At 33.4% G+C, this 16662-nt stretch overlaps 1 protein-coding gene across 2 annotated transcripts in view; it reads left to right on the top strand.

Annotated features, from left to right (window-relative positions):
* The window catches only part of LOC126878560 (rho GTPase-activating protein conundrum-like), a 195362-nt gene that overhangs the window by 166423 nt on the left and 12277 nt on the right, over nucleotides 1-16662 (top strand). For both annotated transcript variants that reach the window (XM_050641345.1, XM_050641344.1), the window contains exon 9: nucleotides 4056-4257. In XM_050641345.1, the coding sequence (XP_050497302.1) occupies nucleotides 4056-4257 (202 nt within the window). The remainder of the gene's footprint in view (nucleotides 1-4055; nucleotides 4258-16662) is intronic.

Here is a 16662-nt window from a genome sequence, read left to right as displayed (position 1 = left end):
TAATTTTTCGATAAGTCAGTTTTTATCGAGATATTTTGAACATTTGTAAAATCCAACACAAATTTTTAAATGGTAAGTAAGATTATAGGGACCTGGTAATGATATGAAAATTTCTTTTGAATTTATATTTTTTAAGTATATTTTGAAACATATTAATATCTCGATAAAAGTCGTTTATCGATAAAATACTAAGAGGCAAAAAAGTTTTAAAAACATTGTGTTTAACTAATGGTAACACCATAATAATTTAATTGGAACGTACACAAACATGGGGCGTTTAAGGGAACAAAACCCCCATAAAATTTTTATGTAAACATATTAAAAAAGAAGCCGTATCTCGATAATAAATGGCTTATCGAAAACATACTAAGAGGCAAAAAGTTTTAAAAATATTGTGTTTAACTAATGGCACCTCAGTAATAATTTTATTTAAACGTACACAAAAGTTTGGGAGGGTTTAAGGGAACCAAACCCCCATAAAATTTTTATGGGGTGCATAAATTTCACTGTTATTATTTTTTTGAGATGTCACTACCAGTAGAATACCACATGTCCATTTTCAATAAAAAAGCTCTACTAGTTTTCGATATATTGGAAAAAATCGATTTTCATTTAGTAACTTCAAAGTGCTTTAACTTTTTTATGTGCACATTTGTACTAAGGTAAGTTAGATTCAATCGAACTATTTTTGGTCCCAGAATATGTGATTTAATTTATGACCAGCATTTTTGTTACACCCTGTATATTTTGAATATAAACCCATATATTTTGAACTTGGTTGTAAATTAATTGTCCATGAAAGACTGCATGTCATATAATTACCACATATAATTACAGAAAGCATAGTAATCAATGAAATAATCCCGGCAGGAAAAGAACCTACTGGAAACAACTTCCTCAAAGATAAGAAGCTTACTCAGAATACCAAACTGAAAATTTACAGAGCAGCAATTAGACCAGTAATCACATAATAATATGGTGCTTCACACAGAAATATGAAGAAGGATTGGTGATTCTAGAGAGAAAAATTATTCGGAGAATACCTACTAAACTTAGGTAATAATGAATTCAGAAAACTGATGAACTGCGAAGTAAGAGAACTTTCGAAAGAAGAAGAGATCGTCAGATTTATCAAGGCACAGAGACTCAGATGGATGGGACATATAGAAAGAAAAAATCCAGAAGCAGTAATCAAGAAAATCACCAAATGGAGACCATGGGCCTGATTCTAATTCATTTCGTTGTCGCAATTTAATTTCGACTCCGCCATGACAGATGCAATTTATAACGAGTCTTATTCATTTCGATATTAGTTCCAACTGGGATATTAACGTTATCATTTTGACACTGCTCAGAATTTGGGTTGGTCCTCCTGTTTATTGGATTTATTGGCTATGCAACCACCTCAACGTTTGTTGATAGTGTTGGCAAATTATCGAAAAAATGTCATTTTGAGAAAAGTTATTTACCAGCTATTTTATTGCTAAAATCGAATCTTAAGATTGCAAATATTAGTAATATGGGGTATGACAAGTCCGCAGAAAGTGTGTTATTTTATTTATAAACAAATTAGCACTCCCAAATCTTTTTTTTTTCAATTAGTGCTCTGTAACAAGATTTTTCCTTTAAACCAAAAACACTCAAACAAAAATTCCCCGCAATTTAGTTCTGCACAAAGTTATTATTTTTTTTTCGATTTCCTTCAACAAAAATTTTACTCGGAAAATCCGATTTTCCAAAAAAAATTGCAATTTTCAATTAAAATTTTAGGAAAGTAATTATTTATCAAAAATTAAATAAATCGGTGACATTAAAGATTTTTTGTACCTATAGTTTGTTTTTAAACCAAAAGGAGTGATTCAAATTTACCGCGCTGTAATGCTTGTTTGTAATTGGTCCAACCGCAGGCAAGTTTACTCCACTGTTATAAAATTTTGACACTAATGACATTTATCAAGTTTTGACACTTTTGGCGTTTCATAGGTTAATTCAGTTATATCGGCGATTTTTTGTGTTTTCTGTGTTATTTCTTTAATTTTTAGATTTTTAATCTGATTTAATATAAAAAGCAGTTGTTTTTAGAACTCTTCAGCGACGTATTAATATAATATAATACTTATGGATTACCGTTGAGGGCCGACATGATCAACCAAAAAAAAAATGTATTTGGTTATTTTTCTAGTGACTTTCTTGGATGTGAATCTGTCTTGTTAGTTTACTCCTCCTGGTTAAAAAATAAACCATAGTAGATTATATATCAGGAGGCCGGCGACAATCTAACCAAATGTTATAAAGAAACAATTTTTTGGCTTATAAACAAATGGAACCCCTCAGAAAATATCAGATTAAATTAAGTTAAGTTAACGCTGTTGAAAAGGGCACGGCTTCTTCTTCGAAAAAAAATCGAATTGAGTAGTTTCAGGTATAACCGGTCATATTTGACCGGCATTTGCGACAGAGTTATAAACAACAGGATTTCAATCTTTGAACCATTACCTTTTTATTCCGGTCCTCTTTGTACATACAAATTTTCATATCTTCAAGACACTCATAACAAAAAAGATTTATGTCACCAAGTTATTTAATTATTGATAAATAATTACTTCCCTAAAATTTTAGTTTAAAATTAAAGATTTTGTTTGGAAAACCCGAATTTTCCGAGGAAAATTTCCGCCGAAGGAAATCGAATAAAAATATCTATGTGCAGAATTAAATTACAGTGAATTTTTATGAGTGTTTTTGGTTTAACGTTCAAATCTTCTGAGTTACAGAGCAACAATTGAAACAAAGATTTCGGAGAGCTAATTTGTTTATAAACCAAATAGCACACTTTCTGCAGACTTTGCATATTTATATTACATGCATTGCATATTAAATCTTAAGATTTGATTCCAGCATGTCCAGCAATAAAATAGCTAGGTACATATTTTTCCTTGTTTTATACTAATTTTCCCAGATTATTAGGTATGGTATGTTAAACAGTAAATGGTTAAGTTCAATTAGTTACCACTATAAACAGCCCGAATATAACCGATAATAGTATAAAAGGCCCAGTATCAGGTAAAATTTATTTTAGGCTTTATTATGGGAGTACCGTCTAGTCAGTGTTAATTGCAAAAGACCAACTCTGTCTACCTCGGTGGCTTATCACTCCGGGTGGGTCGTAACAATGGGCCAGGTCAGATAAATTTAATAATATTTACGACCGCACTAATTGAACTCAAACCATTTACTGTTGAACAAACCATACCTTACATCTTTCATTGAGTTGATAATTCACGTTGTGAACATTCTCAATTATTATATTTCTAATTTAATACTATTCTATCTAATTCCTCCAAAACCAGCAAATTTCCATAAAACCCAGCCATATTAATATGTTTTTCTTTAGTTTTCCTTGCAAGAAACAAACAAAACACATCTCCTAAACTAAACATAACCTCGCTTTCGCCCATTCATTCATGTCCGTGTCACAATAATTTCGACTCGAAATTATAATATCAACCACTTTTTTGGAGTCGCTATTAATTTCGATAAGTCGCTATAATTTCATGACATCATTTCGTTAGTTCAACTAAAATCCACAAGCTAGCACAGTCGCATTTCAACGTCGCCATATTGATTGCGACTAATTTTGAGTCAAAATTTGAATTATAATCAGGGGCCACTATCAGGCAGACCAGGAGGAAGATCGAAAACGAGATGGGAAAACCAGATAATTGCAGACCTTAAGAAGATGGGCAACCATAAGCAAAAACAGGAACGAACGGAGAAATATTGTAGAAGACGCTAAGTCACACAACCAATTGTAAAATTGCAAAATGTTAATGCGGACTGATTCACCGCGACAAGCGAATTGGAAGAGCCCAAAAAAGGCGGCAATCATTCCGGTAGGAGTGTAGATGCCATGATGATGAATTACAGGTCATTCATCCTTCTATTTTCTTTGGAAGCTGACACAAATTGTGCTCATACTTTCATTTATTTTTACTTTTTATTTATTTTGTTTCGCACATTTAAAATTTTCTACACTAACTGCTTTTTTACCATTTTAGATATTGCTAACACCGAAATGAAATTAAAAGCTTTAAATTTGCTGGTGCTGATGTTGCCTATTGAGCATCGAAACACTTACCGTCTATTATTAAAGTTTTTCCAAAACATTATAAATAACGAGAAGTACAATCGAATGAATTTACACAATGTTGCTATGATTAGTGCGCCTTCTTTGTTCCCTCCAAGACTGTTATTACCTAAGTAAGTAAATAGCGCTATTGTTAATAGTGCAATCTTCTTTTTCAAATAATTATACAAGTGAAGAAAACTTATTCCTTTAAAGTCAATTTGAAATTGAGTCCCTGGGGAATTTATTTTTGAAGACACTTTGTCATAATTTGATGTACATGTGTCACATATTGTCTCGCTATTTATGCCTTTTTCATACTGTGTACTCTCTGGAATTGAAATTTCACATTTTAGATAAAGTTTCTTTCCATAAAATCAATCGATTGCACTATGTTGAGTTTTCGTAGTGTTTAACACGTTCGGTGCCCATCTTGAACAAGCGCCACCTTGCTGGTACCACGTACTTAAATCTAAATAAATAAATGGCTGTAGAAGCTGTCCTAATTGAGCTGGAATGCTGGGAAAGGTGTCATTTTGCAGCATTTTTGAAGCTTTTTACAATGATATATACAGCATGATGTTGTGATAAACAAGTTTTTCTCAAACAAAAAAAATATATTTTGATTAAGTTTTTTTCCAAAAAGTACATAATTTAAAATTTTCATAATATTCCTACAAATACTAGTAGTGTTGTTAATAACATAAAAATGTTATCATGGGATGGTGATGGGTTCAACATAAAAAAAATAAATTTCACACATACAGTATGGTGCAAATAAAAGGAATAAATTCGTAATGTCGCAAGCTGGCGACTTTAAGGAAAAATCCCGAAACAGGTCGATTTTTATTTTAAAATTGTAATATTTTGGCATATATATCATACTAGTGACGTCATCCATCTGAGCATGATGACGTAATATATGATTTTTTTAAATGAGACTAGGGCCGTGTGCTAGCTCATTTGAAAGGTTATTTAATTATATTCAGTAATAGAAACAATAATAGAATTATTTATACAGGGTGGCAAAAAAAAGTTTTTTTTTAATTAAATTAATTGACAAAAATAAATAATGTGTAATTTATCTGTTTTCTGGCAACAGTAAAATCTTTTTTAAATTAAATAAATTACACAAATCTTTTTTTTTTCATTTAATTTAATTAAAAAAAAACTTTTTTTGTCACCCTGTATAAATAATCGTATTATTGTTTATATTACTGAATAGAGAATAACCTTTCAAATGAGCTAGCACACGACCCTAGTCTCTTTTAAAAAAATCATATATTACGTCATCACGTTCAGATGGATGACGTCAATAGTATGATATATATGCCAAAAAATTACAATTTAAAAATAAAAATCGACCTGTTTCGGGCTTTTTCCTTAAAGTCGCCAGCTTGCGACATTACGAATTGATTCCTTTCATTTGCACCATACTGTATGTGTGAAATTTATTTCTTTATGTTGAACTCATCACCATCCCATGATAAAATTTTTATATTTTAAACAACACTTCTATGTATTTGTAGGAATATTATGAAAATTTTAAATTATGTGCTTTTTGGAAAAAAACTTAATCAAAATATATTTTTTTTTTGTTTGAGAAAAACTTAATTATCATAACATCATGCTGTAAAATGACATCATTGTAAAGAGCTTTAAAAATGCTGCAAAATGACACCTCTCTCTGCATTCTAGCTCAATTAGGACATCTTCTACAACCATTCCAATAAAGTATGGTTGCGGTGTTTTGGATTTTTTGGAAAACTTTACATAACCATATTTCGGAAACGGCTTGAGATAAAAATTCAGAATTTTGTATTTTTCTTCACCTAATGATCCACTATGAGTACTCTAAATTTTAACAAAATCTAAATAGGTCAGGAAAAAAATTAATTCAAAATGTGTTGGTGAGTCGTCGCTGGGCCATCGAGGTGTAAACATCGTTAAAACGCTCCGAAAAACCGGTGATTAAGAATTCTAATTATCTTATCAACGACAATAAAAAAACCCATTAAGCAATAAGTGAGAAAAACAAAACAATATGTTCCCTTCGGGGAATCTTATTGGGTTGAGCAATGGACAACCAGTTTATCAACAACAAAACATACAGAGTGATCCAATAAATCTACAAATGACACAAGCAACCAATAACCAACTACAGTGGCAGCCAACAATGATGAACCAACCAGAAAATTCAATGAACATGAATATGCCAACTATGCAACAACAGTATCATACAACTCCTATACAGACAGTAAATACAAACTATTACTCTCAGCCAGTTCAGCAGCAAATACCGACATCAAGTAAAAATAGTGCAAATATCGAAGACAGAGAAACTCACTATATGACATCAACCAGCGAAGATGAAGAAGAAAATCAGACAAACAGTAAAAACGCATGGCAAGTCATGGGAAGCAATAAAAGGAAGAAAATACATAACAAAAAACAAAATCCAAGCGAAATTGAAACAGATAACCGATTCCAACCGCTGTCGAATGAAACAGAAGAAAATACTGGAAACGCAGAAACCAACAAAATAGCAAAACCTCCACCAATATTTGTACACGGGGTACAGGATTTCAACGAGATGACAAAGCAATTAGAGGAAATAGCGAAAAAAGAAGAATACCAGACAAAAATTTTAATAAACAACGTTGTCAAAATAAATTGTGAAACACCAGAAATATACCGAAAATTGGTTAAGGAGTTCAAGGAAAAAAATATATACCATCACACGTACCAACTAACAGAAGAACGAGCCTACAGAATCGTGATCAGATACTTACATCACTCAACCAATACTGATAACATAAAAAGTGAACTATCTCAGTTAGGGCACAAAGTGAGAAACATAGTCAATGTAAAACAACAAAAAACCAAAGAACCGCTTAATCTCTTCTTTGTAGATTTAGAACCCGCGCAAAACAATAAACATGTCTATAATATAACAGGCCTACAGAACAGAGTAGTACTCATAGAACCTCCACGAACTCAAAAAAACAGTATAATACAGTGCACGAGATGCCAACAATATGGACATTCAAAATCATATTGTAATAAACCATTCGTCTGTGTAAAATGCGGAGGCTCACACAATACCACCACGTGCAAAAAGTCCAAGGAGACGGTAGCCTTATGTGCGTTATTCAATGGAGGCCACCCAGCCAATTATAAGGGATGTGATCACTATAAGAAACTTACCAAAGTAAGCAACAAAAACAATGGAGCGCACCAAAGCCCATCAGCAATCTACACAAATGATATATACACAAGAAACACACAACAACGATCCAATCCACTGCCCCAGGGCTTGAGCTACGCTGAAGTAACTAAACACAACCAAACAGAAGATACAACCACTGTGTTAAACAAGTTTTTGGAAGAATTCAAGAATCTATTCAACCAACTAATCCAACAAAATAGTATGGTCCTCAACATGCTACCATGCTTATCAACAAAATGAAATAAATGGCTAAGTTTCTTCGAATAGCCCAATGGAATGCCAACGGCCTTCCAAGCCATACAGAAGAAGTGAAAATATTTTTAGACATAAATAAAATTGACATATTTTTAATTAGAGAAACGCACTTTACAAACAGAACTAATTTTAACATACCTAAATTAAACTATATCATACTGAGCATCCTGACGGCACAGCCCACGGAGGTACAGCAATACTCATCAAAGAAAATATTAAACATCATGAACTACTGAAGTACGAAGAAGAACACATCCAAGCAACGACAGTAAGCGTTGAAGCACTTCCATATATTGTCAACGTAACAGCTGTGTATTGCCCTCCTCGCCATAATCTAAAACGAGAACACTATGAAGAATTTTTCCAAACCCTAGGACCAAAATTAATTGCTGGGGCAGATTACAACAGCAAGCATACCTTGTGGGGGTCACGACTTATAACAACAAAAGGCAGATAACTGGCACATGTTATACAAAATAAGAATTACTCATTTATCTCAACAGGAACACCAACATACTGGCCGACCGATCCCAACAAAAAACCAGATTTATTGGACTTCTTCATAAAAAACAGTATCGGTATAACTTATACAGATATAACACCAAGCTATGACCTAACTACTGACCATAGCCCAATAATAGCAACGGTAAGTACAACAGTTATCACTAAAAAACCAAAACTCCACATGCACAACAATAAAACAAACTGGGACACTTACCGACAAATAATTCACGATACTATCGAAATAACAACGAGGCTGAAAAAAACGGAAGAAATAGAAGAGGACTATAACAAATTTATAAACATACTACAGTATGCAGCTAAATCAGCTACCCCACAAAGTAGTCCCAACAGAAACATAAGTAATATACCTTAAATAAAAAAACTGGTAGCTGAAAAAAGAAAGGCCAGATCTGCATGGCAACGAACACACACACCAGACAGCAGAACAAGATACAATCGCATCAGCAACAAATTAAAATCAAAGCTGCAAGAAGTCAAAAATGAGTCATTCACGAATTACATCACCAATCTATCAAGACAAGACAACTCTATATGGAAGCCCATAAAAAGTAAGAGAAAGCCAATAACAGCATTACCTCCAATAAGTAAAAATTCAACACCACCAGGACCATGGGCAAAAAGTGATAAAGAAAAGGCTAACCTCTTTGCCGAGTATTTAGCAGAAGTTTTTACTCCACTAAATGACGACCAAGTACCAGAAGTGAACCAAATATTAGAAGAACCACTACAGATACAGGACCGAATAAAACCATTTACTCCAAAAGAAATTAGAGACGATATTGCCACCCTAAACCCAAAGAAGGCACCAGGTGAAGATCTGATAACCGCAAAAATGTTAAAAGAAATACCCAAAAAGGGCTTAGTTTAAAGTACTGCACATATTCAATGCAATACTCAGATGTGACTACTGGCCCAAAGCACTCACAATTGGACAAATAATTATGATACCAAAGCCTGGCAAAAACCCTCTAGATGTCTCATCATATAGGCCTATCAGCTTATTACCAACAATCTCCAAGTTGCTTGAAAGACTTATCCTAAACAGAATAAATGCAGAAATAAATCCACAAAATTGGATTCCAGATCATCAGTTCGGATTTCGACAAAGACATTCAACAATACAACAATGCCATCGCATAGTCAACGCCATCAACCAGTCACTTGAAAACCAGCAGTACTGTACAGCAGCCTTTATAGACATCATTCAGGCTTTTGACAAAGTCTGGCATCCAGGCTTGTTATGCAAAATAAAAAGAATTCTCCCAGCAAGTTATTACAACCTACTGAAAGCTTACCTACACGAACGGCAGTTTAAAGTAAAAGTTAATGAAGAAGTCTCGGAATACAAGCCTATTCACTCTGGCGTACCACAAGGGAGCATACTAGGGCCTTTATTGTACATACTATATACATATGACTTGCCTACAAATGATAAAACAACCATCGGGACATTTGCAGACGACACTGCTATTTTTGCCAAGCATGACGATCCTATTGCAGCAACACAAAATCTCCAAGAGCATCTAAACTCACGTGAAATATGGTTGAAAAATTGGAAGTTTAAGGTAAACGAAACAAAATCATCCCATATAACATTCACTTTCCGGACTGGAACCTGCCCACCGGTAACCATCAATCAAATAAAAATACCACAAAGTAATCAAGTCAAATATCTAGGGCTACACTTTGACAGTAAACTCAACTGGAAACACCATATAACAAACAAAAGAATGCAACTTGACCTAAAAACCAAAGAACTTTACTGGCTCATCGGAAGAAAATTCCACTTTTCTATAGAAAACAAATTGCTAATATATAAAGCAGTGATAAAGCCAATCTGGACTTATGGCATTGAACTGTGGGGCTGTGCTAGCAAATCCAATACCGTGATTATCCAGAGAGCGCAATCCAAGATACTACGAGAACAATAGTTAATGCACCATGGTATGTATCAAAATAAACTCTACACACTGATCTAAAAATTCCATATGTAACCGAAGTCATCCGAGAAAACAACAGAAAACACCACAACAAACTAGAAGACCGTCCTAATCCATTATTTCATCCACTACTGCAACCTGTCCACAATAGAAGACTCAGAAGAACTGGCCATCCGACCTAAGAGGTAACTTAGGAAACATCGCTGGATGTTTACCTCTCCACGTTACCACATTTACAATAATTAAATTAATGTAAGACCAACAAATTGACTTATAGATGTTTGTTTTATCTGATTGTCAATAAAGGGAGATAAAAAAAAAGTGTGTTGATTTGACCTGCAATAGCTCCTGTGTGTTATTTGTTATGCGCCAGTTGTCGGTTTTTACACACTTCAGAGGACAAATATTTGGGCACATACAGCGTAGTCGCATAACAAATAACACCTAGTGAAGTGTGGTGCCACCATAACACAGCACGCACTACTGACGCCACTTATGCGTCATCGGTACCTTTGATAGAACATTCGTGACGCTACTCATGCGTCATGGGCCCCGAACGTGTTAAGAAAGAACAGGTTTTACACCTTTTACAAGAATTGTTGGTAATATTTTCTCTAGAAAATGTGCTCAGCCACTTTGAGAAGACTAATATGCAGGATTAAGGGAAAGATTCAAGACACCAAGAAACAAGTTTTTTGCAATCCGCAAATTTGTATGATAGGTCATAACTCCAGGAGTTTTTTATTGAAATGACTATTTCTCCATTTCGATTAAAATTTGATATTTATATCCTTTATTTTCCTATTAGGTAACTAGCTTCGTTTTTCTTAAATCATTAAGGCAGTTAAGAATAACATAGATAACAGAATTTTCTGAAAGTAGTTTCTGGTAACATTTCCATATTAACTACTTTTTTAAATGGGAATAAACCACAATTTAAATTAAAAGTACGTTAGATTTGACATTGAGATTTCCACATCGAAATAGTTCTCAAACACACGCACACATTAAACAATTTATTTAGTTTTGTTACTTGGAAATAAAAAAAGTTTTGCTAATTTTTTTTTGACATCCATTTTATTGCAATCTATTTTATAAAAAAATAATAAACAATACATATGAGTGTTAAGAGTGTGACAGTCAGTATTCACCCAGTGGTGAATACCTAAAAGAGTACAATGTATGTAGTAGTGTATAGCTAAATTTGAACATAATAACATTTTTGGGTGTTGTTTTGTGTGCTATTAGATTGAAAACTAGTTTTTTGCTAACAGTTGCCGCTAGGGCATCCCTGCCATCCCTGCCATTTCGTTCGTTGCGATCCGTGACTGCACGCCGGGGCTTGTCCTAGTTGGGTCAGAGAGAGTAGCATATGTGCCTCCTGATGAGAGACCAATAAGTTTCGAAACCGGTGGAGGTGCTTGCTGCCCTCTCTGATTGAACTGAAATAATGATGCGGCTGTAGTTTCGTGTTGCAACGAAATTGAAAATGGTTATTCATTTTTGATTGAACACAATAATTAAAAGTTTACTACATTGCTAAATTAAGGATTTGACAGTCCCATAAACAATGGTAGAATGCGTTTATTACATTTTTTCAAGATTCTCTAGGAATTAATAGAATTCATCATGGATTCAAAATAATCTTGATGCGTCGGCACGCATGCATCTTGCTTCCAGTTACCTTGCTCTTCCCGCTCGTATTTATTGTACTAAACTTGGTTTGCTGTATATTTTCATTATTTTTTTTTCTTATATTCCGCCTCTATGTTCCCTCATAGTTTCTAACACATCCATAAATTAATCTAACAAAGGCCGTATTTGCATTTTCGCTCTCATATTTCATTATTTTTACTAATTATTTTCTCTGGTTTAGAGTCTCCTTACTATATGCCCCTGGCCCACTCATCATGTCTTTTTCGTCCTATTCATCGTGTCTTCTTCTATCGCTGCTCAATACTATAGCCAATGATATATTGGCCACGTTATCTTTGATAGTCCAATATTTGTTTCTTGTTCCTTCTCCTTTATCTCAAAGCTTTACTGCGACATTTCGTAATTTGACGAATCTTTTTCCATTGTTTACAGATTTCTCATTATTTCAGCCAGCTTCTCTACTTACTTCTTGTATCTGAATACTTACAGTCTCTGTAACTGTTTCATTGGTTGCATATTTTACACCACGCAAAGAGCTCCTTAGGGGTTTATGTTATTAATGTTCTATTTTACATCTTGCCGTTTCGAGGCACTTTTCCAGAGACATGTTAACCATAGACCAGGCTAGTTATATGCCACTCAATGCATCGGGGTGTAACGCCAATATTAAGTACGGTGGTCTAGCTATCTTTGTCTGTCGTGCGAGTGTAAGCGTATCTACCAAGAGGTGGGAGTAATGGAACGACACAAACACAGAGACGGCGGCCATCATATGCTAGAGAGAGAAAGCTAAGCGCCGCACAGTGGTGAATTTCGCCGAAAACGTGGCCAAAATGTAAAAATCTAAGTTTATAGGTATACCCTGAGAAATTTTCTATGAACCTTGCTCTATAGGTTTTTGAGAATCATAAACGGCCGTTAATGGTAGAATACAAGCAGATCATGCATGGGCGCCCATCTAAAAATTTTTTAGGGGAGGGGCCAGACGTGAAGATGTTGCACATTACATTTTGTATACTTTGGATGACAATATATTATAGTTTAAAGCAACATTAAAGCTAGGGGGGCCGTGACCATGCCCATGGACATGGGTGCCTATGAGATCATATATTTATATGAGTGTAAAGTTGTGATTGAACGACAGCGGACCAAATAAAAATTAAGTGTGTTATACAATAATATTGGGGCATTGCTTGGTGTTCATTTAGAACTATAGACGTGTATTATTTTGTTAGTTTATAGCGGATGCTATGTCTGGAGGTAAGTGGAGTATTTTATTATACTTTTTAGACTTCTTTCTTCATAAAATAGACTTTATTTACAACATGTTTGCAAATTGGCAAGAATTTTCAATCGTTTAAGTTTTCCAAGTTTTAAAAAGGGAAAAGTAAAAAAGTCTACTTTGCTCAGCAAAGATATTTTGTTTAATAAATTGTTCAAAATGTATATAAATATTCCTCAAAAAATCATCTGCAGCCAAATGCATCCTTAGCGGAATTTTTCATTTTAAAGAAATATAACATGCTGGAGAATTTGTACATGAAAAAAAAGACTTTAATGTTATATGGTCAGTTAATAAAGTAAGAACAAAATATGAAGCATCTGATCCAGTAAATTTACAGTTTTTTACACAAGAGCCGCCGTTTTTTGTTATTTTTTTTGCTTTCTTCTTCTTTTTCTTAATATTTAAGTCTTTTTACTCTTATGTATAATCCTGTTTTTGCTTCCTTACTTTTTTATTTTTTAATAATTTTGGTCGTGTCAGCAAAAAATGTTAATTTTTTAAAAATGAAATGCATAAACGAAACTTTGTGTTAAGAAGCCACACATTGGTAGGTAATAATTATAATTAATCGGATCCATTTACAAAACAATTAAGATGTATTAAGAGTTGACCTACCTGTTTTTGGCTTCTTAATATAAAGTATCGTTTATGCATTTTATTTTTAAAAAAAGGCAAAATTTTTGGACTCACACGAAATATAAAAATAAGAAAGCAAAAAGATAGACCTATACAAAAAGGTAAAATGACTTAAAGATTAAAAAAAAGAAGAAGAAAGCAAAAAAAAATAACGAAATACTGCGGTTCTTGTGTAATAAAAAACCGGAAATTTTCTGGATCAACTGCTTCATATTTTGATCTTACTTTATTAACTGACCATAACATTAAAGTCTCTTAATGTAGAAATTCTCCAGCATGTTACGGTTTTTTAAAATGAAGAATTCCGCTAAGTTTGCAACTTGTTGCAGATGATTTCTTGAGGAATATTTATATACATATTGAATTATTTAATAAGCAAAAAATCTTTGCTGACCAAAACTGACTTTTTTACTTTTCCCATTTTAAAACTTGGTAAACAGAAAACGATTGAAGATTCTTGCCATTATTTTGTAAATATGTTGTAAATAAAGGTTATGTTAGGAAAAAGAATCTCAAAAGTATACTGAAATACTCCACTTACCTCAAGAAATAGCATCCATTATAAAATAACAAAATAATACACGTCTATAGTTTTAAACGAAAACCTAACAATGCCTCACTTGTATAACACACTTTAATTTTATTCGGTCCGCTTTCGTTCAATCCCAACTTTACACTAATATAAATAATTTTGACCAGTCCCATAAACAATGGTAGAATGCGTTTATTACATTTTTTCAAGATTCTCTAGGAATTAATAGAATTCATCATGGATTCAAAATAATCTTGATGCGTCGGCACGCATGCATCTTGCTTCCAGTTACCTTGCTCTTCCCGCTCGTATTTATTGTACTAAACTTGGTTTGCTGTATATTTTCATTATTTTTTTTTCTTATATTCCGCCTCTATGTTCCCTCATAGTTTCTAACACATCCATAAATTAATCTAACAAAGGCCGTATTTGCATTTTCGCTCTCATATTTCATTATTTTTACTAATTATTTTCTCTGGTTTAGAGTCTCCTTACTATATGCCCCTGGCCCACTCATCATGTCTTTTTCGTCCTATTCATCGTGTCTTCTTCTATCGCTGCTCAATACTATAGCCAATGATATATTGGCCACGTTATCTTTGATAGTCCAATATTTGTTTCTTGTTCCTTCTCCTTTATCTCAAAGCTTTACTGCGACATTTCGTAATTTGACGAATCTTTTTCCATTGTTTACAGATTTCTCATTATTTCAGCCAGCTTCTCTACTTACTTCTTGTATCTGAATACTTACAGTCTCTGTAACTGTTTCATTGGTTGCATATTTTACACCACGCAAAGAGCTCCTTAGGGGTTTATGTTATTAATGTTCTATTTTACATCTTGCCGTTTCGAGGCACTTTTCCAGAGACATGTTAACCATAGACCAGGCTAGTTATATGCCACTCAATGCATCGGGGTGTAACGCCAATATTAAGTACGGTGGTCTAGCTATCTTTGTCTGTCGTGCGAGTGTAAGCGTATCTACCAAGAGGTGGGAGTAATGGAACGACACAAACACAGAGACGGCGGCCATCATATGCTAGAGAGAGAAAGCTAAGCGCCGCACAGTGGTGAATTTCGCCGAAAACGTGGCCAAAATGTAAAAATCTAAGTTTATAGGTATACCCTGAGAAATTTTCTATGAACCTTGCTCTATAGGTTTTTGAGAATCATAAACGGCCGTTAATGGTAGAATACAAGCAGATCATGCATGGGCGCCCATCTAAAAATTTTTTAGGGGAGGGGCCAGACGTGAAGATGTTGCACATTACATTTTGTATACTTTGGATGACAATATATTATAGTTTAAAGCAACATTAAAGCTAGGGGGGCCGTGACCATGCCCATGGACATGGGTGCCTATGAGATCATATATTTATATGAGTGTAAAGTTGTGATTGAACGACAGCGGACCAAATAAAAATTAAGTGTGTTATACAATAATATTGGGGCATTGCTTGGTGTTCATTTAGAACTATAGACGTGTATTATTTTGTTAGTTTATAGCGGATGCTATGTCTGGAGGTAAGTGGAGTATTTTATTATACTTTTTAGACTTCTTTCTTCATAAAATAGACTTTATTTACAACATGTTTGCAAATTGGCAAGAATTTTCAATCGTTTAAGTTTTCCAAGTTTTAAAAAGGGAAAAGTAAAAAAGTCTACTTTGCTCAGCAAAGATATTTTGTTTAATAAATTGTTCAAAATGTATATAAATATTCCTCAAAAAATCATCTGCAGCCAAATGCATCCTTAGCGGAATTTTTCATTTTAAAGAAATATAACATGCTGGAGAATTTGTACATGAAAAAAAAGACTTTAATGTTATATGGTCAGTTAATAAAGTAAGAACAAAATATGAAGCATCTGATCCAGTAAATTTACAGTTTTTTACACAAGAGCCGCCGTTTTTTGTTATTTTTTTTGCTTTCTTCTTCTTTTTCTTAATATTTAAGTCTTTTTACTCTTATGTATAATCCTGTTTTTGCTTCCTTACTTTTTTATTTTTTAATAATTTTGGTCGTGTCAGCAAAAAATGTTAATTTTTTAAAAATGAAATGCATAAACGAAACTTTGTGTTAAGAAGCCACACATTGGTAGGTAATAATTATAATTAATCGGATCCATTTACAAAACAATTAAGATGTATTAAGAGTTGACCTACCTGTTTTTGGCTTCTTAATATAAAGTATCGTTTATGCATTTTATTTTTAAAAAAAGGCAAAATTTTTGGACTCACACGAAATATAAAAATAAGAAAGCAAAAAGATAGACCTATACAAAAAGGTAAAATGACTTAAAGATTAAAAAAAAGAAGAAGAAAGCAAAAAAAAATAACGAAATACTGCGGTTCTTGTGTAATAAAAAACCGGAAATTTTCTGGATCAACTGCTTCATATTTTGATCTTACTTTATTAACTGACCATAACATTAAAGTCTCTTAATGTAGAAATTCTCCAGCATGTTACGGTTTTTTAAAAT

Source organism: Diabrotica virgifera, chromosome 10, assembly GCF_917563875.1.
Source record: "Diabrotica virgifera virgifera chromosome 10, PGI_DIABVI_V3a".
NCBI classification, from domain to species: domain Eukaryota; kingdom Metazoa; phylum Arthropoda; class Insecta; order Coleoptera; family Chrysomelidae; genus Diabrotica; species Diabrotica virgifera.
The sequence above is the reverse complement of the archived record's forward strand: the minus strand, read 5'-3'. Positions and strand labels throughout refer to the sequence as shown.